Source organism: Bombina bombina, chromosome 1 (genome assembly GCF_027579735.1).
Source record: "Bombina bombina isolate aBomBom1 chromosome 1, aBomBom1.pri, whole genome shotgun sequence".
NCBI classification, from domain to species: Eukaryota; Metazoa; Chordata; class Amphibia; order Anura; family Bombinatoridae; genus Bombina; species Bombina bombina.
The window spans coordinates 363287039-363312826 of NC_069499.1; the positions used below are offsets into that span (position 1 = coordinate 363287039).

Sequence of the window (25788 nt, forward strand, 5' to 3'; positions counted from 1 at the left end):
CGAAAATTAGGTCTATTTTTTGCCTTGAAAGGCCGATCCTGAGGAAGGGCGTGGCCCTTACCCCCAGTGATATCAGAGATAATCTCCTTCAAGTCAGGACCAAACAACGTTTTCCCCTTGAAAGGAATGTTTAGTAGCTTGTTCTTGGAAGACGCATCAGCCGACCAAGATTTCAACCAAAGCGCTCTGCGCGCCACAATAGCAAACCCAGAGTTCTTAGCCGCTAACTTAGCCAATTGCAAAGAGGCGTCTAGAGTGAAAGAATTAGCCAATTTGAGAGCATTGATTCTGTCCATAATCTCCTCATAAGGAGGAGAGTCACTATCGAGCACCTTAAGCAGTTCATCAAACCAGAAATATGCGGCAGTAGTGACAGGGACAATGCATGAAATGGGTTGTAGAAGGTAACCCTGCTGAACAAACATCTTTTTAAGCAAACCTTCTAATTTTTTATCCATAGGATCTTTGAAAGCACAACTATCCTCTATGGGAATAGTGGTGCGTTTGTTTAAAGTAGAAACCGCTCCCTCGACCTTGGGGACTGACTGCCATAAGTCCTTTCTGGGGTCGACCATAGGAAACAATTTTTTAAATATGGGGGGAGGGACGAAAGGAATACCGGGCCTTTCCCATTCTTTATTAACAATGTCCGCCACCCGCTTGGGTATAGGAAAAGCTTCTGGGAGCCCCGGCACCTCTAGGAACTTGTCCATTTTACATAGTTTCTCTGGGATGACTAAATTTTCACAATCATCCAGAGTGGATAATACCTCCTTAAGCAAAATGCGGAGATGTTCCAATTTAAATTTAAATGTAATCACATCAGATTCAGCCTGCTGAGAAATGTTCCCTAAATCAGTAATTTCTCCCTCAGACAAAACCTCCCTGGCCCCCTCAGATTGGGTTAGGGGCCCTTCAGAGATATTAATATCAGCGTCGTCATGCTCTTCAGTAACTAAAACAGAGCAGCCACGCTTACGCTGACAAGGGTTCATTTTGGCTAAAATGTTTTTGACAGAATTATCCATTACAGCCGTTAATTGTTGCATAGTAAGGAGTATTGGCGCGCTAGATGTACTAGGGGCCTCCTGAGTGGGCAAGACTCGTGTAGACGAAGGAGGGAATGATGCAGTACCATGCTTACTCCCCTCACTTGAGGAATCATCTTGGGCATCATTGTCATTATCACATAAATCACATTTATTTAAATGAATAGGAATTCTGGCTTCCCCACATTCAGAACACAGTCTATCTGGTAGTTCAGACATGTTAAACAGGCATAAACTTGATCAGAAAGTACAAAAAACGTTTTAAAATAAAACCGTTACTGTCACTTTAAATTTTAAACTGAACACACTTTATTACTGCAATTGCGAAAAAACATGAAGGAATTGTTCAAAATTCACCAAATTTTCACCACAGCGTCTTAAAGCCTTGAAAATATTGCACACCAATTTTGGAAGCTTTAACCCTTAAAATAACGGAACCGGAGCCGTTTTAAGCTTTAAACCCCTTTACAGTCCCTGGTATCTGCTTTGCTGAGACCCAACCAAACCCAAAGGGGAATACGATACCAAATGACGCCTTCAGAAGTCTTTTATAAGTATCAGAGCTCCTCTCACATGCGACTGCATGCCATGCCTCTCAAAAACAAGTGCGCAACACCGGCGCGAAAATGAGACTCTGCCTATGCTTTGGGAAAGCCCCTAAAGAATAAGGTGTCTAAAACAGTGCCTGCCGATATTATTATATCAAAATACCCAGATAAAATGATTCCTCAAGGCTAAATATGTGTTAATAATCAATCGATTTAGCCCAGAAAAAGTCTACAGTTTAAATAAGCCCTTGTGAAGCCCTTATTTACAATCGTAATAAACATGGCTTACCGGATCCCATAGGGAAAATGACAGCTTCCAGCATTACATCGTCTTGTTAGAATGTGTCATACCTCAAGCAGCAAGGGACTGCAAACTGTTCCCCCAACTGAAGTTAATTGCTCTCAACAGTCCTGTGTGGAACAGCCATGGATTTTAGTTACGGTTGCTAAAATCATTTTCCTCATACAAACAGAATTCTTCATCTCTTTTCTGTTTCTGAGTAAATAGTACGTACCAGCACTATTTGAAAATAACAAACTCTTGATTGAATAATGAAAAACTACAGTTAAACACTAAAAAACTCTAAGCCATCTCCGTGGAGATGTTGCCTGTACAACGGCAAAGAGAATGACTGGGGTAGGCGGAGCCTAGGAGGGATCATGTGACCAGCTTTGCTGGGCTCTTTGCCATTTCCTGTTGGGGAGGAGAATATCCCACAAGTAAGGATGACGCCGTGGACCGGACACACCTATGTTGGAGAAATAAGGAATTGGAATAATTGTGCTTTATACAAAAAATCATAACCACCACAAAAAAAGGGTGGGCCTCATGGACTCTTGCTAATATGAAAGAAATTAATTTATCAGGTAAGTTCTTACATAAATTATGTTTTTTCATGTAATTAGCAAGAGTCCATGAGCTAGTGACGTATGGGATAATAAATACCCAAGATGTGGAACTTCCACGCAAGAGTCACTAGAGAGGGAGGGATAAAATAAAGACAGCCAATTCCGCTGAAAAATTAATCCACTACCCAAATCAAAAAAGTTTCAATTTGTATAATGAAAAAAAACCAAAAAAAAAAACCCCTGAAAATATAAGCAGAAGAATCAAACTGAAACAGCTGCCTGAAGTACCATTCTACCAAAACTGCTTCTAAAGAAGAGAAAAAATCAAAATGGTAGAACATAGTAAAAGTATGCAAAGAAGACCAAGTCATTGCTTTGCAAATCTGATCAACAGAAGCTTCATTCTTAAAAAGCCCAGGAAGTAGAAACTTACCTAGTAGAATGAGCCATAATCCTCCGAGGCAGGAATCCACCCGACTCCAAATAAGCATGATGAATCAAAAGTGTAAGCAAGATGCCAAATAAATGGCAGAAGCCTTCTGACCTTCCTAACACCAGAAAAGATAACAAATAGACTAGAAGACTATCTGAAATCTGAAGAGCTTCAACATAAGATTTCAAACTCTTACCATATCCAAAGAATGTAAGAATCTTACCAAAGAAGTCTTAGTAAAAGACAATAATTCCTCCCTAATGTTGATAGAAATCACAACTTTAGGTAAAAATTGAAATGAGGATAGCAAAAACCACCTTATCCTGATGAAAAAAAATCAGAAAAAGGAGACTCACAAGAAAGAAGATAATTAAAAATTGTTCTAGCTGAAGAGATGTCTAAAAAGAACAATACTTTCCACGAAAGTAAATAATGTCTAGAGAAAACATATGCTCAAATAGAAGAGCCTGTAAAGCCTTAGAACCAAATTAAAACTCCAAGGAGGAGAAATTGGCTTAATGACAGGTTTGATAAGAACCAAAGCCTGAACAAAATAATGAATAACAGGAAGGAACACTGCCTTACCCTGATGAAAAATCAGAAAAGGAGATCCACAAGAAAGAGCAGAAAACGCAGAAACTCTTCTAGCAGAAGAGATAACCAAAAGGAACAATACTTTCCAAGAAAGTAATTTTAATGTCCAGAGAACGCAAAGGTTCAAACGGAGGAGCCTGTAAAGCCCTCAGTACCAAATTGAGACTCCAAGGAGGAGATATTGACTTAATGACAGGCTTGATACAAACCAAAGCCTGTACAAAACAATGAATATCAGAATGAATAGCAATCTTTCTGTGAAAAAGAACAGAAAGAGTAGAGATTTGTCCTTTCAAATAACTTGCAGACAAAACCAACCTGAAAAATTGTAAAATTCTAGGAATTCTAAAAGAATGCCAAAAGAATTTATGAGAAGAACACCAAGAAATGAAAGTCTTCCAAACTCGATAATAAATCTTTCTAGAGACAGATTTACAAACCTGTAACATAGTATTAATCACTGAGTCAGAGAAACCTCTATGACTAAGAATCAAACGTTCAATCTCCATATCTTCAAATTAAATGATTTGAGATCCTGATGGAAAAATGGGCCTTGAGATAAAAGGTCTGGTCTTAACGGAAATGTCCAAGGTTGGCAACTGGCCATCCGAATGAGATCCGCATACCAAAACCTGTGAGGCCATGCTGGAACCACCAGCCGTACAAACAAACGCTCCATTAGAATTTTTGAAGAACTAGAGGCGGAAGATATAGACAGAATGATAATTCCAAGGAAGTGTCAATGCACACGCTACTTCCGCCTGAGGATCCCCGGACCTGAAATAGGCCCCTGGGAAATTCCTTGTTAAGACGAGAGGCCAACAGATCTATTTCTTGAAAAACATATCTGGGTAAAGACCATTCTCCCGGATGTAAAGCTTGATTAACAGAGATAATCCGCTTCCCAAACGTCTATACCTGGGAAAAGGACCCCAGAATTTAGATAGGAGCTGGATTTAGCCCAAGCAAATATCCGAGATACTTATCACAGTCTAAAGACTGATAGTCACACCCTGATGATTGACATACACCACAGATGTGATAATGTCTGAAAAAAACAATAAACGTCTCTTCTTCAAAAGAAACCAACTGAAGAACTCTGGGAATGCACAGAGTTCCAAAATATCAAATGGTAATCTCGCCTCCTGAGATTTACAAACCCCTTGTGCTGACAGAGAACCTCAGACAGCCTCCCAACCTAGAAGACTCGCATCTATAGAGATCATGGTCCAGGTTGAAAGAATCGAAGAGACCTGTAGAACTAAATGATGGTGATCTTAACCACCGAATCAAAGATAGATAAAACATAGAATTCGAAGATTTAAAAAGTGAAATCCTAGAATCCCTGCACCATTATGCAGCATAAAAAACTAGAAAGGTATTCTATGAAAATGAGCAAAGGAAAATGAATCCAATGCTGCAGCCATAAGACCTAAATTTCCATGCATATATAGCAACTGAAGGAAATAATAGAGACTGAAGGTACCGACAGACGGAACCCAATAAGAACAAAAAAAATCACTTATCTGTTAGTGACAAAGACAGTGACACAATCTATCTGGAAACCTAAAAAAGGTGACCCTTGAGTGAGGAATCAAGAGCTTTTGATAAAAAGATCCTCTAACCATGTCTTGAAAAAACAAAATTGAATCATATGAGATTCCGTAGTCTCGAAAATAAAAATAATCTGAATGAAAACAGAAATGAAGATATGCATCTATTGTATCTAATGAAAACAAATAATGCTATCATTGACCAAAAAAAGTCAGAATAGACCATATAAATACCAATCTAAAAGATGGTACATTATATAATAAAAAGATTTTCTATCTTTGGAACAATGAATAGTTTGAATAAAACCCCAAAACCCAGATCCTAAAAATGGAACTGGAATAAATACCACAGAAGATTCCAGATCTGAGCAGCGCTTGATCCTCAACAGGTGATCAACCGCACTTCAACATTACCCAAAATATATGGGACTGAAACACATTAAGGAAAGTGTTAGCCTTACTGGAATAGCTGGAATATAATAGAGAGAAAAAGACTTCTCACAGACGGTTTTACTTCAAATTTTATTTTGTACCCAAAATCTAAGAATTTTGGACCGAATAGAACCAAAAAAACTTCTAAATAAAAACATGTTACTTGGGTAAGAATTTAGAATTTTGTTCTTAAGTAAGAACAACCAAACTAAAATAAGCTTAAAGTTTTAGTCTAAGAACTTAATCTTGAAGCCCAGAGTAACAGTTAAGAATTGAATCCAATATGAATCAAATAATTGATTATCTTGGAAAAAAAGAAATAAGGATTTTTTAGAAATCACAAAATTTCTTCTAGCTAAAAACAGCTAAAGACATAGATTAAACCTCATTTGTGAAAATATTCAATAAAAATTAAGAAACAAATAAAATTATTAGCATGTTAATCCAGTTAAGGGACCAGAACACACCGGACTTGCATAAACAAAAATGCAAGACAACAAGACAAATGCAACAGCACCCAGTCTGAACCTCAAATGAGCAGTAGACTTTGTCCCTTAACAATGCTAAATAATACATACAGAAAAAAATGGAGCAAAAGCAACATCATCCAAATAAATTACAGGTCCAAGAAAAGTACCTGAAAATAAAATATTTTCCTTAAATAGGATACAACCATTTAAAAAAGAAAATAAATACTATTTTGCTATAGAAACAATAGCATAATTTAGCAGGAGTAGAGATAGCCCCATTAAATTGGAGAACCTTCAAAATTGAATTAACTGCCGGCAAAGAATATCATTTAAAATCTTTGAAGGAAATTGTCAGCCTATTCCATTCCCTAGTATGAAGGAATGGAAAAAAAAACCCTCTGAAGACACAGAAGATAAGCAGAAATAAAATGTTAGCTAGTTTTGAAAAAGAACTAGTTACCTCAATATCCAAAATAATCAACACCTTTTCAACAAAAAACAAATGTACTCTAATAAAAAATAAAAAAGTAGATTTGTTAGTGTCAATATCTGATGAAGAAAAGTTCTGAAAGAGAAAAAACATCATCAGAGAAGGATAATTCAGTATGTTGTTGGTCATTTGAAACTTCATCAAAAAGAAGTTTGAAAAAGACCTAAAAATTTTTTAATAGAAGGCGCAGTCAGACAAAGCCTTAACCTAGAATCAGAAAAATATTCTTATAAATTTTCTAAGTATATCTTGTACATAAGATGTAAAAAGAAAAGCAATACATAAAGCATAAATACTATTGGATTCTGCATGTAAAAGTTTATCATGATAACTTATTTCAAACCATAGCTAAAGATAAAGATTCATAACATTTAAAATAAATGAACTTAGCTTTGGTAGGACTTCTTAGTCAACAGGAATCCCTCAGTATGTTCTGATCCAGGAATAATTTATGGAAAATCTTGCAATATGTAATAGAAAAAAACAACATATAAAGCAAAATTATCAAATTCCTTAAATGACAGTTTCAGGAATGGGGAAAAATGCAAAACAAACAAGCCTCTAGCAACCAGAAGCAACAAAAAAGTGAGACTTAAATAATGTGAAAAAAAGTGGCGCCAAGTATGGCGCCCACATTTTTTGGCGCCAAGTATGACGCCCACACTTTTTGGCGCAAAAAAACGTCTGTAACACACATGCGTCAAAAATGACGCAACCACGTGTAAACTTCCGGCGTCAACTATGGCGCCGGAAATGACAAAATTTTGCACCAAAAAAGTTTGTGCCAAGAATAACGCAATAATTTGAAGCATTTTCTGCCCCCGCGAGCCTAACAGTCCGCAAGGAAAAAAGTCAAATAGAAAATTTCTTTAAGGTAAGAAAAAATATTTAATTCATATGCATTTTCCCAAATAATGAAACTGACAGTCTGAAAGAAGGAATACTGATTATCCTGAATCATGGCAAATATAAGTTTAAAGACATATATTTAGAACTTTACATATAAAGTGCCCAACCATAGCTTAGAGTGTCATAATAAAATAAGACTTACTTACCCTAAGACACTCATCTACATATAGTAGACAGCCAAACCAGTACTGAAACGAGAATCAGTAGAGGTAATGGTATATAAGAGTATATCGTCGATCTGAAAAGGGAGGTAAGAGATGAATCTCTACGACCGATAACAGAGAACCTATGAAATAGATCCCGTAGAAGGAGACCATTGAATTCAAATAGGCAATACTCTCGTCACATCCCTCTGACATTCACTGCACTCTGAGAGGAAAACCGGGCTCCAGCCTGCTGCGAAGCGCATATCAACGTAGAATCTAGCACAAACTTACTTCACCACCTCCACGGGAGGCAAAGTTTGTAAAACTGAATTGTGGGTGTGGTGAGGGGTGTATTTATAGGCATTTTAAGGTTTGGGAAACTTTGCCCTCCTGGTAGGAATGTATATCCCATACGTCACTAGCTCATGGACTCTTGCTAATTACATGAAAGAAATGTATGTTTACCTGATAAATGTATTTCTTTCTTGACACGGTGAGTCCACGAATCATTATCAATTACTGATGAGAATCACTCCTGACCAGCAGGAGGAGGCAAAGAGAACCACAGCAAAGCTGATAAGTATCACCTCCCCTCCCACAACCCCCCAGTCATTCGACCAAAGGAAAGGAGAGAAAGTTAGTAACACAAGGTGCAGAGATAAATAAAAAACTGTCAGGTAAGCATAAATTTTGTTTTCTTTCTAATGACACGGTGAGTCCACGGATCATCATCAATTACTGTTGGGAACCAATACCCAAGCTAGAGGACACAGATAAGGGAGGGACAAGACAGGTAACCTAAACAGAAGGCACCACTGCTTGAAGAACCTTTCTCCCAAAAGAATCCTCAGCTGAGGCAAAAATATCAAACTTATAGAATTTAGAAAACGTATGCAAAGATGACCAAGTTGTAGCCTTGCAAATCTGTTCCACGGAAGCTTCATTCTTGAAAGCCCAGGAAGAAGAAACAGCCCTAGGGGAATGAGCCGTGATATTCTCAGGAGCTTACTGTCGAGCAGTCTCATAGGCAAAACGGATAACACTTCAGCCAAAGGAAAAGCGAAGTAGCCGTAGCTTTCTGACCCTTGCGTTTCCCAGCGAAACAAACAAACAAGGTAGAGGACCGACGAAAGTGCTTAGTTGCCTACAGATAGAATTTCAGCGCACGGACATCTAGGTTATGCAACAAACCTTCCTTATGAGAAGAAGGGTTAGGACAACAACTATTTCCTCATTAATATTCTTGAACAAAACAACTTTAGGCAGGAAACCCAACTTAATACGCAAAACCACCTTATCGGAATGAAAGATAAGAGCAGGGGAATTACACTGTAGCTCCGAGAGCTCTGAAACTCTCCGAGCTGAGGAAATAACAAGAAACAAAACTTTCCAAGATAACAATTTAATATCTAAGGGAATGCATAGGCTCAAAATGGAGCCGGCTGTAAAACCTTAAGAACAAGATTAAGACTCCAGGGAGCAGTAACTGGTTTAAACAAAGGCCGGATCCTGACCAAGGCCTGACAAAAAGATTGCACGTTTGGCACATCCGCCAAACGCTTAAAGGATTACTTTCTGTTATAATTTTTAAGCTAAACAACTAACATATTAAAGTTAATAAACATTAATTAAAACCTACTGACCTATATTTTCTTCAAACCGAAGTTTCATAACGTTCTAAAAGTTATATCTTTTATTCGCCCATGATGATGTCACGTTATCCTGCCCACTATTTTCAGCACTGCATGTTCAAAATACTTAAACCAATAACTTTGTGTTTAAAGCGCCATTTTGAAACCTAGGTATTGTAAACGGATTGGTACAGAGCAAAGGATACCCACGGAGTGGGTTTGGAAAACAATTAAATTTGCAGACAAGATTTCTGATATACGGTAGAGATATGTTAATGAAATGCTATTGATAAAAAGCATATTTGGGGTAGTTAGGCATAGAAAATATTTACTTACAGTGGCCCTTTAAGCAACAAAATAGACAATGCCGAAATCTGACCCTTCAGAGTATTAGCTGACAAACCCTTCTCCAGACCATCCAGGAGAAAGGACAAAATCCTAGGAATCCCGACTCCACTCCAAGAGTATCCCTTGGATTCACACCAATACAAATATTCCCGCCAAATCTTATGGTAGATCATACGAGTCACAGGCTTACGAGTCTGGATCAAGGTCTCAATGACCGACTCCGAGAACCCACGCTTGGATAAAATTAAGCGTTCAATCTCCAAGCAGTCAGCTTCAGAGAAACAAGATTTGGATGAAGGAAGGGACCCTGAAGTAGAGTCCTTCCTCAGAGGAAGTCTTCAAGGTGGAAAGGATGACATTTCCACTAGGTCTGCATACCGAATCGTGCAAGGCTACACCGGGGCTATGAGAATAAGACGCCCTCTCCGAGCAATGACCCTTGGAAAGAGAGCCAACGGAGGAAACAGGTATGCTAGACTGAAGTTCCAAGGAACCGTCAGAGCATCTATCAGAACTGCCTGTGGATTACTTGACCTCGAATCGTACTTCAGGAGCTTGGCATTCTGCCAAGAGCCATTACATCCAGTTCTGGCTGCCCCCATTTGAGAGTCAAACACCTCCAGATAAAGTTCCCACACCCCGGGATGAAAAGTCTGTCTGCTCAGAAAATCCGCTTCCCAATTGTCCACTCCTGGGATGTGGATCGCAGAAAGACTGTACGCCACCGAGGTTATGTTGCCCGATTAGAAACTGATAATCCGGGCTAAAGCTAACTGGGGCCATGCCAGTAGAGCATTGAAGATCGCTCTCGGCTCCAGGATGTTTATGGGCAGAGCCGATTCCTCCCGAGTCCATAGGCCCTGAGCCTTCAACGAGCCCCAGACTGCTCCCCAACCCAGAAGGCTTGCATCCGTGGTCACAATCACCCAGAAGGGTCTGCGAAAGCAAGTTCCCTGGGAGAGATGGTCCTGAGAAAACCACCACGGAAGAAAGGCTAGTGTCGCCTGATCCAGATCTATTTGCAGAGACAGATCCGCATAATCCCTGTTCCATTGTCTGAGCATGCATAACTGCAGATGCCTGAGATGGAACCGAGCGAACGGAATGATGTCCATGGAAGCCACCATCAGACCAATCACATCCATACATTGAGCCACTGACGGCTGAGGAGAGGACTGAAGGGCAAGACAAGAGTCGAAAATCTTTTTCTGACCTCCGTCAGAAATATCTTCACCAAGAGGGAGTCTATTATGGTCCCCAAAAACACGACCCTTTAAACTGGAATAGGAGAATTTTTTTCCGGATTCACCTTCCATCCGTGGGAGCGAACAAAAGACAACAAGATATCCGTATGAGATTTTGCTTGTTGAAAAGATGGCACCTGAACCAGAATGACGTCTAAGTATGGCGCCACTGCAATGCCCCAAAACCGAAGCACTGCCAAAGAGTGCCCAAAACCTTTTTGAGAAAATTCTTGGAGCTGTGGCAAGGCCGAATGGAAGGGCCACAAACTGAAAGCGATTGTCCAAGAAGGCGAATCTCAGAAACCTGTAATGATCCTTGTGAATGGGAACATGAAGGTACGCATCACTTCCACGGTGGCAGAGAGGACATGTCCACCAGATCGGCATACCAAGTCCTGCGAGGCCACGCAGGAGCAATGAGAATCACCGAAGCCCTCTCCTGTTTGATCCGAGCGATCACCCGGGGAAGGAGAGCAAACGGTGGAAACACATAAGCTAGGTTGAACGACCAAGGCACTGCCAAGGCATCTATCAGTTCGGCCTGAGGATCCCTGGACCTGGATCCGTATCTCGGGAGCTTGGCATTCTGACGAGATGCCATAAGATCCAGCTCAGGTCTGCCCCATCTGAGAATCAGGGTGGCAAACACCTCCGGATGGAGTTCCCATTCCCCCGGATGAAACGTCTGTCTGCTCAAAAAATCCGCTTCCCAGTTGTCCACTCCTGAGATGTAGATTGCTGACAGATAACAAGAGTGAGCCTCCGCCCACCGAATTATCTTGGATACTTCTGTCATCGCTAAGGAACTCCTTGTTCCTCCCTGATGATTGATGTAAGCCACAGTCGTGATGTTGTCCGACTGAAACCGGATGAATTTGGCCGAAGCCAACTGAGGCCAAGCCTGAAGCACATTGAATATTGCTCTCAATTCCAGAATATTGATCGGAAGTAGAGACTCCGACCGAGTCCACACACCCTGAGCCTTCAGGGAATTCCAGAATGCACCCCAACCTAGTAGACTGGCGTCCGTTGACACTATCACCCATGAGGGTCTGCGGAAGTCCCTTGGGACAGATGATCCGACGACAACCACCAAAGAAGAGTCTCTTGTCTCCAGATCCAGATCTATCTGAGGAGACAAATTTGCATAATCTCCATTCCACTGCCTGAGCATGCTCAGCTGTAGAGCTCTGAGATGATAACGAGCAAACGGAATGATGTCCATTGCTGCCAACATCAATCCAATTACCTCCATGCACTGAGCCACTGATGGCCGAGGATTGGACTGAAGGGATCGGCATGTATTCAGAATTTTTAACTTTCTGACTTCCGTCAAAAAGATTTTCATGGATACCAAATCTATTAGAGTTCCCAGTAAAGGAAACCTTGTCTGTGGAATTAGTGAACTCTTTTCTAGATTCATCTTCCACCCGTGAGTCCTTAGAAAGGATAGAACAATGTCGGTATGAGACTGTCAGTTGATAAGACGCCTGGATCAGAATATCGTCCAAATAAGGTGCCACTGCAATGCCCCGCGGTCTGAGAACCGCCAGCAGAGACCCTAGAACCTTTGTGAAGATCCTAAGTGCCCACGGTAGTCATATATTGACCCTCCTGTATCAATGGAAGAATTGACCCAATAGTCTCCATCTTGAAGGATGGAACTCTGAGAAACTTGTTTAGACTCTTGAGATCTAAAATGGGTCGGAACGTTCCCTCTTTTTTGGGAACCACAAAAAGATTTGAGTAAAACCCCAGCCCCTGTTCCTGTATTGGAACGGGACAAATTACTCCCATAGTGGAGAGATCTTTTACACAACGTAAGAACGCCTCTCTTTTTATCTGGTCTACAGACAATCGTGAAAGAAGAAACCTTCCCCTTGGGAAGGAATTTTTGAACTCCAACTGATACCCTTGAGACACGATATCTAGTGTCCATGGGTCCTGAACGTCTCATATCCATGTTTGGACAAAGAGAGAAAATCTACCCCTACTAGATCCGGTCCCGGATTGGGGGCCGTCCCTTCATGCTGTTTTGGGAGCAGCAACGGGCTTCTTGGGCTGTTTACCCTTGCTCCAAGCCTGGTTGGGTCTCCAGATGGACTTGGCTTTTGCAAAATTCCCTTCCTGTTTAGCGGAAGAGGGGACTCCCTTGAAATTTCGAAAGGAACGAAAATTACTCTGTTTACCCCTTTGTTAAGATGTTCTATCCTGAGGTAGGAGGTGACCCTTACCTCCCGTAATGTCAGAAATGATCTCCTTCAAGTCAGGCCCGAACAGGGTCTTACCTTTGAAAGGAATAGCCAAAAGCTTGGATTTAGAGGACACATCCGCAGACCAAGATTTTAACCATAAGGTTCTGCGCGCTAAAATGGAAAATCCTGCATTCTTAGCCGCCAATTTGGCAATCTGAAAGGCGGCATCCGTAAAAAAAGAATTAGACAGCTTAAGGGCCTTAATTCTATCCAATATTTCCTCTAAAGAAGTCTCAGTCTTAAGAGACTCTTCTAAGGCGTCAAACCAAAAGGCAGCCGCAGTTGTGACTGGTACAATGCAGGCCGTCGGTTGTAATAGAAACCCTTGATGAACAAATAGCTTTTTTTAGAAGACCCTCCAACTTTTTATCCATAGGGTCTTTCAAAGCACAACTGTCCTCAATAGGGATAGTTGTACGCTTAGCCAGGGTAGAGATAGCTCCCTCCACCTTAGGGATAGTTTGCCAAGAATCCCGAACAGTGTCAGCTATAGGGTAAATTTTCTTAAAATTAGGGGAAGGTGAGAACGGGATACCCGGTCTTTCCCATTCCCGCGTAACAATTTCCGAAACCAGAAAAACATCAGAATAAGAAAGAACCTCTAAGTATTTGTCCATCTTACACCATTTCTCTGGTGGTACCACAATAGAGTCACAATCGTCCAGAGTCACTAAAACCTCCCGAAGTAAGATGGGGAAGGTGTTCAAGCTTAAATCTGAAGGACATGACGTCCGAGTCTGTCTGAGGTAACGCACTCCCTGAGTCAGAAAGTTCCCCCTCAGACAGAATCTCCCTACCCCCCCAAATCAGATCCCTGGGAGGGCACATCGGAGATAGCCATCAAAGCATCAGAAGTCGCAGGAACAAAAAGGGCTTCTGTCCTGCTGCGTTTGCCTTGTAACACCGGCAACATAGATAAAAATTCTGTAAGAGTGGATGACATAACTGCAGCCATATTCTGCAGAGTAAATGAAGTGGACGCAGTTGAAGAACATGGCGTCGCTTGTGTGGACGTTAAAGGCTGTGACGCTTGGGGAGAAAGTAGTGGCATACCCTGAGAAACCTCCTTAGATATATCTTTGTTAAAGAAAATCTGCTCTCTACATTGCAATGCCCTCTCAGTGCATGAGGGGCAAAAAGTAACCGGAGGTTCCACATTGGCATTTAAAACACATGGAACAAGTACTGGCATTAAGATCATCCATTGTGAAAACAAAATGTTATTTAATTATGTAATACACTTTTTATATAGAAAACCGTTGTAAAAATAAAAGCCACTGTGCCTTTAAAAAATAAGAATGTTTTGCTCAGTACACTGTACTAAAAAGTTTTAACATTTGTGGCTTTGGAGACAAAAACGTTGTGTTTTTACGTATCCCATAAACTGTCAACTAATTTGGAGAAGTAACTTACACCATTAAAAAATAAGATCACCTCGCCACATCTCTGCTGCAGCGCCTACCTGCTCCCTATGACCCAGGGACAAACGAGCATCCGAACAGCAGAGTGTCTAAACCGCCTTGCCACGCGGTCCAGACAAACACCGGATATAGGAGAACTAAAAATCTTAAAGATCTGATAAGCCCAAGTCACTTTGGAGGCCAGAGAACTAGAGGAGCAATCTCCAAAGGGTCACATAAATGTGGGACATGCAGCACTTGTAGCTACATGGTCAAAAAACATGACATCAAGGATCGTTTCAACAAAACTCACAAAATCAATGAGTACATCAACTGCCACACAGAAGGTGTGACTTATGCACTAACCTGTAAATGTAATTTAACATATGTAGGCATGACGACTAGAAAGATCCGCACGAGAGTACAAGAACATTTAAGAAACATTAAAAATGCCTCAAAAGATTTGGATGCAGGCAAACAACTAACATCAGTAGCTCGTCATTTCTATTCTAAACATAACTCTAAACAATCAGAACTGAAATGTTATGGTATCCAAAGAATAAATGTAGGCATCAGAGGAGGAGACATTGAAACAAAACTCCTGCAGGCTGAGAGTAGATGGATTTTTCTATTGAACACAGTGCAGCCCTATGGTCTTAACGAACAAAAAACAATTTTTCTGCCTTCCTATAATGCCTTAAGGATACAATCGTATAAAAACAAAAAAAAGGCTTCTTAAAATTAAAACAATTCTGCTACAAGACCTGAATATCACATAAATGCATATAGATACAATTTGGTATACATAATACAATGCAACCATTCAAGGGGATGAGTATTACTATTTCTGTACAAAATATCATTTATCAATAATATTACAATTTATCCACCATCTTCATGAATAACATTTTGTTAATTGATATAAAACTTTAGAAATACTATTCCCTCCAGAAGAACAATGAATAGAAAGTCAAACGGAAGTTCTATTCTAGTGGAAGGTTGAACCCACACGAAAGGATGAACTAATAAAGCAAATACCCACTGTTAGATTTGTGAACACATCATTAAACACGCAAACTAATTTTATTTTATTCTAATATCCTATTTCACAATTCATATTTTAATAGCACGGTCAATTCACAAAATATTTTAAGTTGGCACATTTGGACAATGTTACACGCTTAAATATGATGTAAATCGTACATTATTTAATAAAGATCTTTTATATTTCACAACTCACACAACCATGTTAAATTAAATTTAAGAAAGATTACACTAGAGACAAATATTTCACTAAAAATATATAATTTTTTCAATATTAATTAGTTATTTTTATGCAACTTTTTCACGTTTTTATTAGTGGGAAATCCTAACAGTTCGCGTGGTTAACGTGATCCATTCCACTTACAAAATCTAATATAGATCACATAGAATCTTATTTCTCCCCCTTTTTTTAGCTCATTTATCGCATTTTATAATATAGAAAGTAAAACCAAAGGAGACTTTTGCTGAAAACATGACTTATAACAAAAAATCAATAGCATACAAGAAATATATATGAGTCCATTAAGATATTGTTTAAGAAAAAACACTTTATTACGCACTGATACAAAAAGGAAAATAAATGATACAGATGGTTAAAAAACACACAAGATAAGGATTATCAATCTGTCAGATAAGTTACATCTAAAATTACCTATAAGATTTAACAATACTAGACTACTAAGTACCAAATGCAATAATACCAAACAGCAACGATAGCAGACATAAATACATAAATATGTATAAAGAGATTGTAAACAATAAGGATCCAACTATGAATATAGACTTTAAATGAGTCTACATTTAAATGCTGCATTTACATGTTAAATTTAACATTGGGAATAACAACAAACTGGAAGGCAACAACCAGTAACGATTGGGGAAATGTCTCAGAACACCTTAGAAGGGGTGTGATAACCCCAGAACCAATCAACGTCTACCTTAAGGAATGACAATACTAATGGGCGTGAACTACACGCTATAAAAAGCAGAGTTTCCCGCGGCGCGATGTCCTTTGAAAAAGCCGGGTTACGGCGAAACATGTCAGGAAAGATAGGGAAATGGTGAGGAGTCCTAGGAGCTCCTGTGTTTTTAGGCAAGCCTTAAGCTGCATATAAAATTACTGTAGTCGATACTGTTGTCAATATAGTTACAGGTGGTCTGTTTCCACCAGTTCAATTATGTATTCTTACAGCTTCTAGTATTAAGCAGAGAGCAAGCACCGCTGCCAGCTTCAACTGAAGTTCTGAGCACTCGCAAGCATATTATATTTCCAATTGCAGACTGATCAGCTACTCTCTTAAAACAAAACTTGCAATGTTCCGTCTGAGTGAATGAGAAGTGAAACTAATCTAGTTACTGATCGCATGTTTACTCAACTCTGTACAAAACACAACGATCTCTCTGACCGCAATTTTGTAAAAGCCGGTCAGGTAATAATTAACAAATGTATGTATGGTATTAAACATTCGGCTGACTTTGTAGGTCTGCATAGAGAAAAACACTAACAGTACTTATAAGTTTAATATAACGCTAGATGTATAGAAAGCGAGGAGGGGTGTTAACACTGATAAGTGTATTTGGTAGCGAATCCAAACAGACCAATTATTCGTCACGCTCTCCACACTTAGTATTAGGAACAGCGTAAACACTGACAATAAAGGATCAGCTACACCCCGCACACCAAATATGCAGCGTTTCTCTGCAGAAAAGCCAATCCAATACAACTAAGAATTGAAACTGTATGAAACCTCTACCTACAGCACCTCATACACGTAGTAGACATTGTGAGTTGCAAGAGATAGGAATATATGAGGCACAGTGAAATTTGAAACATGCCTCAAACTTATAGAGAGCGTGATATCAGTGTGAATACTGAGTAGCGTGTCTGCCAGCTAATCTACTAGATAACTAGGACTCAAAGGCATATAAGCGATATTGAATTATATCTAGTAGCTAGGGTGATAGAGACAAACTGAATTATATTGTATTTACCTTTCACCTTAAGCAACGCACTACATTGGTACTTTTTTACTGAAAGTGCGAAGACGAGCTACTATTTTTAGCATAATTGAAAAGTTTAATACTTTCTGGAAAAAGGTGGAGCTGAACCAAATAATACTTAACCTATATGTATCCACTGCCGTTTGCAGCTTAAGAGTGTTTTTAATTTCAAATCCTATTTTAACATATATTATTAAAAGTTATATTTTAATTTTTGATTCACTAGCATTTGTCAATATCTTGTATCCATGCTAAGTATATACTGCAATTAATATGCACAAGTCCTGAGTGCTATAGTGTGTATTCTTTTGGGAGCAAGTCTCTTCTTGCCACCAGTTGTAAATAAAATGATTATCAATACACAAGCACCTATACCCGAAATAAACTAGAGACTACAACTAGCCTGATATTTATGGGTGATCTTTAGGCCTTGTCTAAAATAATGAACTAGTAGTGCCATTGGTTTTGTTTTATAACCGGAGTCAATTACTCTGTCCAACTCCCAGAAAGACACTGCGTGGCTTCTCTCAGCGCGAGAATGAGTGCCAAACGAAACTCCCGGACGGCTCTGTACAGTAGCACAAAATGGAGTCGCCGGGACAAATGTGACCAAAAACACAAGTCTAATATAGAAAAAGCCAGTCCCCCATTTAAATCTAACAACTCCCGGACTGTTGAGACAACCACTGAGCCGGGAATATACAAGAGCAGCATACCGGAGTGTAATACACTAATAAAATCCCCAGCGTAAGCCCAAATCCTGAAGGGGTTATCTTCTTAAAAAACACCCCCAAATGTACCTCATGCAGCCCCATAAACAGGCCCAATAATGATGGCAGCCCTCTAGAACCGTGCAATAGTAGCACACAGACATAGGTTAGGATAGCCAGTTCACAGAGGAAAACGAGTTTTCTAGGTGTCACAGAAAGTAATAGACTGCACATACCTCAATGCTGAGTAACAGCATGGCTTGTCCCACACTGCTAAAGGTCCTTCTCCTCCAGGAATCTGTGGGAACAAAACTGGGCCTTAGATAAAATCTGCTAAGACCATATTCAGCAGGGCAGCACACAGTCTGGGAGTCACAGAAAAGAACGTTTTGAATCTGTACAGCTCCCCTTGCTTTACCCTTGAGTAAAATAGTACACACCGGTACCGTTTAAAAATAATAAACTCTTGATTGAAGAATCTAAACTCACACCTCACTTTACCTCTTCCTATCACTAACACAGGCAAAAAGAATGACTGGAGTGGGAGGGAAGGGAGGAGCTATATATACAGCTCTGCTGTGATGCTCTTTGCCTCCTCCTGCTGACCAGGAGGCGTAATCCCATAAGAATGAAATCTGTGGACTCGCATATCTTGTAAAAGGAAAATTTATAATAGGAAAAAAATTAGAGCATGCAATTTTAAGCAACTTTCTATCTGAATCATGAAAGTTTAATTTTGACTAAACTATTCCTTTAATGTTCAAAGCTGTGGCAGGCATAAGTCCACAGAACACAATACTCACATTGTCAGCCAACATCAGCGCTCCAGCCTCAATTACAAACTCATGAGACTCTTCATCTTTTACAACAGCTGCTGTTAAACCAGCGGCAGTAGAAGCTTTCCCACTTGTGTACACAGCACGGGGACTGAACTCCTCAACATGCCTAAAAGGAAGAATGCATACTACTAACTATACACAAATATAACAATAATTCATATGGTTTTGTAAGAAGTGTATTACATTTAACTGGAACTATGAACTTGAGTAATACTTACTTGAGGAACTGGCTTTTTGCTGTACTTGGATCCCCAACAATGCACACATTAATGTCACCACGCAGAGAGGTGCCTTCCATTGTGGTTTTAGGGACACCACCAAACAGCATTAGCAGAATGCCTCTCTTTACTTCGTCATTGCCTAGATTTAAAAAATAAATAAAAAGGAAAATATATGCTTACCTGATAAAACAGAATTTATGCTTACCTGATAAATTACTTTCTCTTGCAGTGTATCCAGTCCACGGATTCATCCTTTACTTGTGGGATATTCTCATTCCCTACAGGAAGTAGCAAAGAGCACTCAGCAAAGCTGTCCATATAGCTCCCCCTCTAGCTCCACCCCCCAGTCATTCGACCAAAGGTTAGGAAGAAAAAGGAGAAACCATAGGGTGCAGTGGCGACTGTAGTTTAAACAAAACATTTTTTACCTGACTTAAATGCCAGGGCGGGCCGTGGACTGGATACACCGCAAGAGAAAGTAATTTATCAGGTAAGCATAAATTCTGTTTTCTCTTGCAAGGTGTATCCAGTCCACGGATTCATCCTTTACTTGTGGGATAGCAATACCAAAGCTTTAGGACACGGATGAAGGGAGGGAACAAGACAGGTACCTTAAACGGAAGGCACCACTGCTTGCAAAACCTTTCTCCCAAAAATAGCCTCCGAAGAAGCAAAAGTATCGAATTTGTAAAATTTGGCAAAAGTATGCAGTGAAGACCAAGTCGCTGCCTTACAAATCTGTTCAACAGAAGCCTCATTTTTGAAAGCCCATGTGGAAGCCACTGCTCTGGTAAAATGAGCAGTAATTCTTTCAGGAGGCTGCTGGCCAGCAGTCTCATAGGCCAAACGGATGATGCTTTTCAGCCAAAAGGAAAGAGAGGTAGCAGTCGCTTTCTGACCTCTCCTCTAACCAGAATAGATAACAAACAAGGAAGATGTTTGTCTGAAACCTTAGTTGCTTGTAAATAGAACTTTAAAGCACGAACTACATCAAGATTGTGTAATAGACGTTCCTTCTTCGAAGATGGATTAGGACACAGAGAAGGAACAACTATTTCCTGGTTAATATTCTTGTTAGAAACAACTTTAGGAAGAAAACCAGGCTTGATACGCAAAACTACCTTATCTATGTTGAACACCAGGTAAGGTGAATCACACTGTAAGGCAGATAATTCTGAAACTCTTCGAGCAGAAGAGATAACTATCAAAAACAAAACTTTCCAAGATAACAACTTAATGTCTATGGAATGTAAAGGTTCAAACGGAAACCCTTGAAGAACTGAAAGAACTAGATTCAAACTCCATGGCGGAGTCACAGGTTTATAGCCAGGCTTGATTCTGACTAAAGCCTGAGCAAACGCTTGAACGTCTGGTACCTCTGCCAGACGCTTGTGTAACAGGATAGATAAAGCAGATATTTGTCCTTTTTAAGGAACTAACTGACAATCCTTCTTGGAGAAAGGGAATCCTAAACTAAATTTGGATGCTTGAACGGACCCTGTATTAGAAGATCCTGCCTCATTGGCAGTGTCCATGGTGGGACAGACGACATGTCCACTAGGTCTGCATACCAAGGCCTGCGTGGCCACGCAGGCGCTATAAGAATCACCGAAGCCTTCTCCTGCTTGATTCTGGCAACCAGACGCGGGAGGAGAGGAAACGGTGGAAAAACATAAGCCAGATTGAAGGACCAAGGCGCTGCTAGACCATCTAACAATACCGCCTTGGGATCCCGGGACCTGGACCCGTAAATAGGAAGTTTGGTGTTCTGACGGGACGCCATCAGATCCAACTCTGGGGTGCCCCATAGCTGAGTCAGCTGGACAAATAACTCCGGGTAGAGTTCCCACTCAAAGGTAAAATAGGAAAGAGAGCGGCAGGCACTACAAAAACCAAGCGGGCTGACACTAAAGTTTGAAAAATCAAAAAAAAAAACTTTAATGAAAGTTATCTCAAAAGTTAACAGTTAAGGCAGAACACAAGTACAGGGGGGTAAAAAAAATGTGACAAGGAAGGCCTGACGCGTTTCGCGCCCCCTAGTGGCGCTTAATCATAGGCTACAGCACTAGGTAAGAGATACCTATTTAAAGGGAAAACCATTAACCCTAGACGTGCAGAAAATAATTTAAAAACATTATAAATTGTTAAAAACATTGGCACACTTACAGTGGGAATAATATACAAGATTGTATATATATATACAGGTTTCTATAATACAACAAGCAACAAGGTTTGAACTTAGACTGCCTGAATTAAAAGATGATAACGGATGTTAATATACGGAGAGGAGTTTAGTAAGAACTAGTATACTATATGCTTTTTAACTAATATGGTCAATTCGCTTAATTTTTATAATGAAGACAAGCAATAAAAAAAGCAGTATATAGATAATAAATATATTATATGTATATCCAACAGAACTTAGTTGTCTATTAGGTAATTCACATCACATTCTTTGTTCATTCCAAAGGGTTGCCGTGTATTTAGCTTTATTATCCAAAATATCTCCTTTTTATCTAGTATATGTTGTCTGTTACCTCCTCTAATAGGAATTCTAGCTATGTCTATAATTTGGACGGACATATCTGCCAAATGTGTGAAATGTAAACCATTAAAATGACTTGCTACTGCAGAGTCCTTACAATAGTTTTTGACATCTCTCATATGCTCTCCAAACCTTGTTCTGACTTCACGTGAGGTTTTTCCCACGTACTGACATTTACAAATATTACAAGTCAGAAGATAAATAGCAAACTTAGTTTTGCAGTTAGCATAAAAGTCTATAACATATTTCCCATGATCTACACTCGAGGAGAATTGAGTGCCTTTAATAAGGTTAGGGCAGGTATGACAATCCCTACTACCACATTTGTGAACACCCTTTCTAGATAGCCAATCCCCTGACGGGGTACTTTTTGTGTCCAAGACCAGACTGGGAGAAAGTACCTTCCCCAGTGTCTTGGGTTTTTTTGGGACAAACCTGAAATTTTTTACCAGTGGTTTAAGAATGTCATCTCCCAATAATAAATGGGAATGTTTCTTTAAGATTTTAACCACAGCATTGTAATGCATTGAGTATTCTGTGGTGAAAATAATACTCTCATTAGTGCCCAATTTAGACTCATTTTTGTTGTTAATAGGTTTATTCTTATACTTTTTTACTGCCAGTCTCGATTGTTCGAGTTTTCTTGGATTGTAACCTCTCTTAATTAACCTCTCTTTCAATTCTAGAGACTGTGTTTCATATATAAGATCGCTTTTGGTGTTCCTGCGAAGCCTAATAAACTGCCCTCTTGGTATGGCTTTCTTTACATGTTCTGGGTGCTGTGATGCGGCATGCAGAATGGTATTTCCTGCTACTGGTTTCCTGTACGTTTGGGTCACAATTTGATTGTCTATAATTTTCAATGTTAAATCTAAGTAGTTGATTTGCAACCCATTTAATTCACCTGTAAATTGCAAACCCATTAAGTTGTTACTTAGATAAGACAATAAATCATCCAAAACAACAGATTTCTTCTCATTGTTAACTATCATGAGCAAATCATCTATGTAACGAACAAAAAGTACTACTTGATCCATCCAGGGGTTATTACTTGAAAAAACATATGTTAATTCCCACCATGAAACATAAATATTAGCAAAAGCCGGGGCAAATTTTGCCCCCATGGCGGTCCCCCTTATTTGTAAGTAGTACTCTTTGTTAAACATAAAATAATTATGCGAGAGCAAAAATTGTAAAATTTCACATATGTAGTGTCTTTCCTGATCACTCAAGTTTGTTTCTCTCTTTAAAAAATAGTCCACAGCACTAAAGCCTGAGTGCTGGGGTATGCTGGTATATAAAGAAACTATATCCGCAGTTATCCAACTGTAGTTGGACTGCCATTGGATGGTGTCCAATGTTGTTAGCAAGTGAGATGTGTCTCTTAAGTAGCTAAGTTGTCTTTGTGCAATGGGCTGTAGTATAGTATCTACCCATTCTCCTAAAGGTTCCAGTAAAGACCCTATGCCCGCTATAATGGGCCTGCCCGGTGGATGTTGAATATTCTTATGTATTTTGGGTACATGATGGAACAGAGGAGTAATTGGGTGTTCTGGAATTAATAAATCTACATCCTCTTCTTTAAAGATGCCCAAAATAATGCCATCGGCAACAAGTTTGGTGATTTCTTTTTTAAAAGTATGTACTGGATTGTATGGCAACAACCTATAGACACTATTATCTGAAAGCTGCCTCTGGGCCTCTTCAAAATAGTATGATTTATCCATGACAACGATGCTGCCACCCTTATCCGAATTTCTGATGACAATGTCATCGTTATTTTTCAAAGTATTAATAGCTGAACGCTCTGTGAAATTCATATTCTGGGTGGCAGCATCGCCGCCTGTACTGACATCAGCTTCAAGTTTAAGTATGTCCTCTTGGACTAGTCTATGGTAGGCATTGACCATAGGGCCCCTAAAGTTAATAGGATAAAACTTAGACCTATATTTATTTGGTCTTCCTAATTTCTCTGTTGAGCTCTCCTGGTCAGTGCCCCCCATACTGTATAACTCATTAAGTGTTGCTACAGAGCACGCATCTATGAATGGTAAATGTGGAACAACTGCATTAGATTTAGGAATAGGCAACATTATATTATCCTGATCATCATTAGTATTAGACAAAGCAAAAAACCTTTTCAAAGACAGTTTTCGTATAAATTTGTTCACATCCAAAAGTGTATTAAAGCATGAAAGCCTATTGGTTGGAGCAAAGCCCAAACCTTTTGATAACACAGCAATTTCACTATCTTTCAACTGATGTTTTGAAATATTAATAACATTAAGTCCTTCTTCTGTGCATAGTGGTGTTGGAATTATTGCTTCTGCCCCCTTTTCATCTTGATCTTTCTTTTTTCTTCCTTTGCGCCATCTTCGTCTGTATTTTTTCCTTTTTCTGAACTTTTCCTTATTTTCAGACGTGTCGCCGGTTGTTCTTCCAAGTCTTCCCCCAACTGCACCTGTAAAAAAGCACATGAGGGTGGAGGAGTAGGAGAAGAGGGAGGAGAAGAAGCAGGAGAGGAAGATGAAGCAGTTGAGGAGCAGAAAGAAGAAATAGAGGAGACTGCTGAGATGTTAGCTTCTGAATCCGTGGACTCTCCCTCTGAAGCACTGAATGCCACTTTCCTGGCTTTCTTTCCTGGCTTTCTTGTTCTTGTTTTTGTAGTGCCTGCCGCTCTCTTTCCTATTTTACCTTTGGGCGATCTTGAGTCATATAGCTGGCTACGGCACTCTCTCAGCCACTCTCATTGGAGGACTTGGTGTGATCTTCGTATGTGCCGGTTCCGGTTCCGGATGCAGCTACACCGCGCTTACCTTGGTTTCAGCGTGTAGCAATTCGACTCTCCTAACAGCGCTTGGCAAGCCGTCCGACCATAGAATAACCCAGACCGCCTTCATCCTTGTCCGGACAACCTTCTGAAGCTACACACTGTGAGTTAATTTGTTTTCGCTCTCTAGTGTTTTTTGTAGCGTGAAAGTTTTACCTGTTGGGATAATAGCTTAAGGATCTGTCTGTACTAATCCTTGCTGTATTATGGTTGGGACATTCTAAGCATTAAAAATACCGGCATTTTCCTTTGAGCATCTAGCTGGGATATAATCCAAAGGGCTATAAAATAACATACAGTTCTTTAAAAATGGCAGACACAAACAGGGAGGGTTTGGGAACAGATTTCACCCATTCTATTCAGGATTCAGATACTAACAGCAATGTGGAAGAGACTATTGACATGTTTGATATGTATAATAGAGAGGATTTTTTCAATAAAATTTTCTCTAAAGCAGAAAGTGATATTGAGGAGTCTAGCTTAAAAACCAATTTCAAAGCCTTACAAAAGATTCTAATTTCTGATTTACGCCTGATGTGGGATATTGTTGCATTCAATAAATATGTGGAAGCGGAAAGAATCCCAAGGGGTCTTAGAATTAAGAAATATCCATCTTTTGACTTTGAAGATCCTCTGGATATGGAGGATTGGAATATAGCACTCACAGAGTGCTCATTTAAACTCATCAAGGTATTGATTAGAGTTAAAGAGAAAAAAAGAACGAAGCTCAAAGCAGAAGTGGATAATATTAAAGAGGACCTCAAACCTTTGGAAGTAAGCTCCAAATACTTAGAGCACAAGAAGAAATTGGATGAGACCCTTAAGAGATGTGATCAGGAACAAGCCTCTAGAAAGGGAACTAAATTTATACGTGACAAAGATGATTATGATCAGGATAAAGTTTATAACTGGGCAGAGGTGCGCCAACAGCAACGTGAACGAAAAAACAAGTCGTGGAAAATTAAACAACAGATGAAAAATAAGCACAAGGAAAAAGGGAATGATAAGGATCCAACTAAACAAGTTCCTAAATCTATCCTTAAAAATAAGAACAAGAAAGCCAGGAAAGTGGCATTCAGTGCTTCAGAGGGAGAGTCCACGGATTCAGAAGCTAACATCTCAGCAGTCTCCTCTATTTCTTCTTTCTGCTCCTCAACTGCTTCATCTTCCTCTCCTGCTTCTTCTCCTCCCTCTTCTCCTACTCCTCCACCCTCATGTGCTTTTTTACAGGTGCAGTTGGGGGAAGA

General features: G+C 39.7%; 1 protein-coding gene across 1 annotated transcript in view; it reads right to left on the bottom strand.

Moving 5' to 3' along the window:
* Positions 1 to 25788, bottom strand: part of MCM6 (minichromosome maintenance complex component 6) — a 145026-nt gene that overhangs the window by 66109 nt on the left and 53129 nt on the right. Inside the window, exons 8-9 of the mRNA XM_053698252.1 lie at positions 19164 to 19305; positions 18910 to 19051 (exon numbers count right to left, since the gene is read on the bottom strand). Of these exons, the coding sequence (XP_053554227.1) occupies positions 18910 to 19051; positions 19164 to 19305 (284 nt within the window). The remainder of the gene's footprint in view (positions 1 to 18909; positions 19052 to 19163; positions 19306 to 25788) is intronic.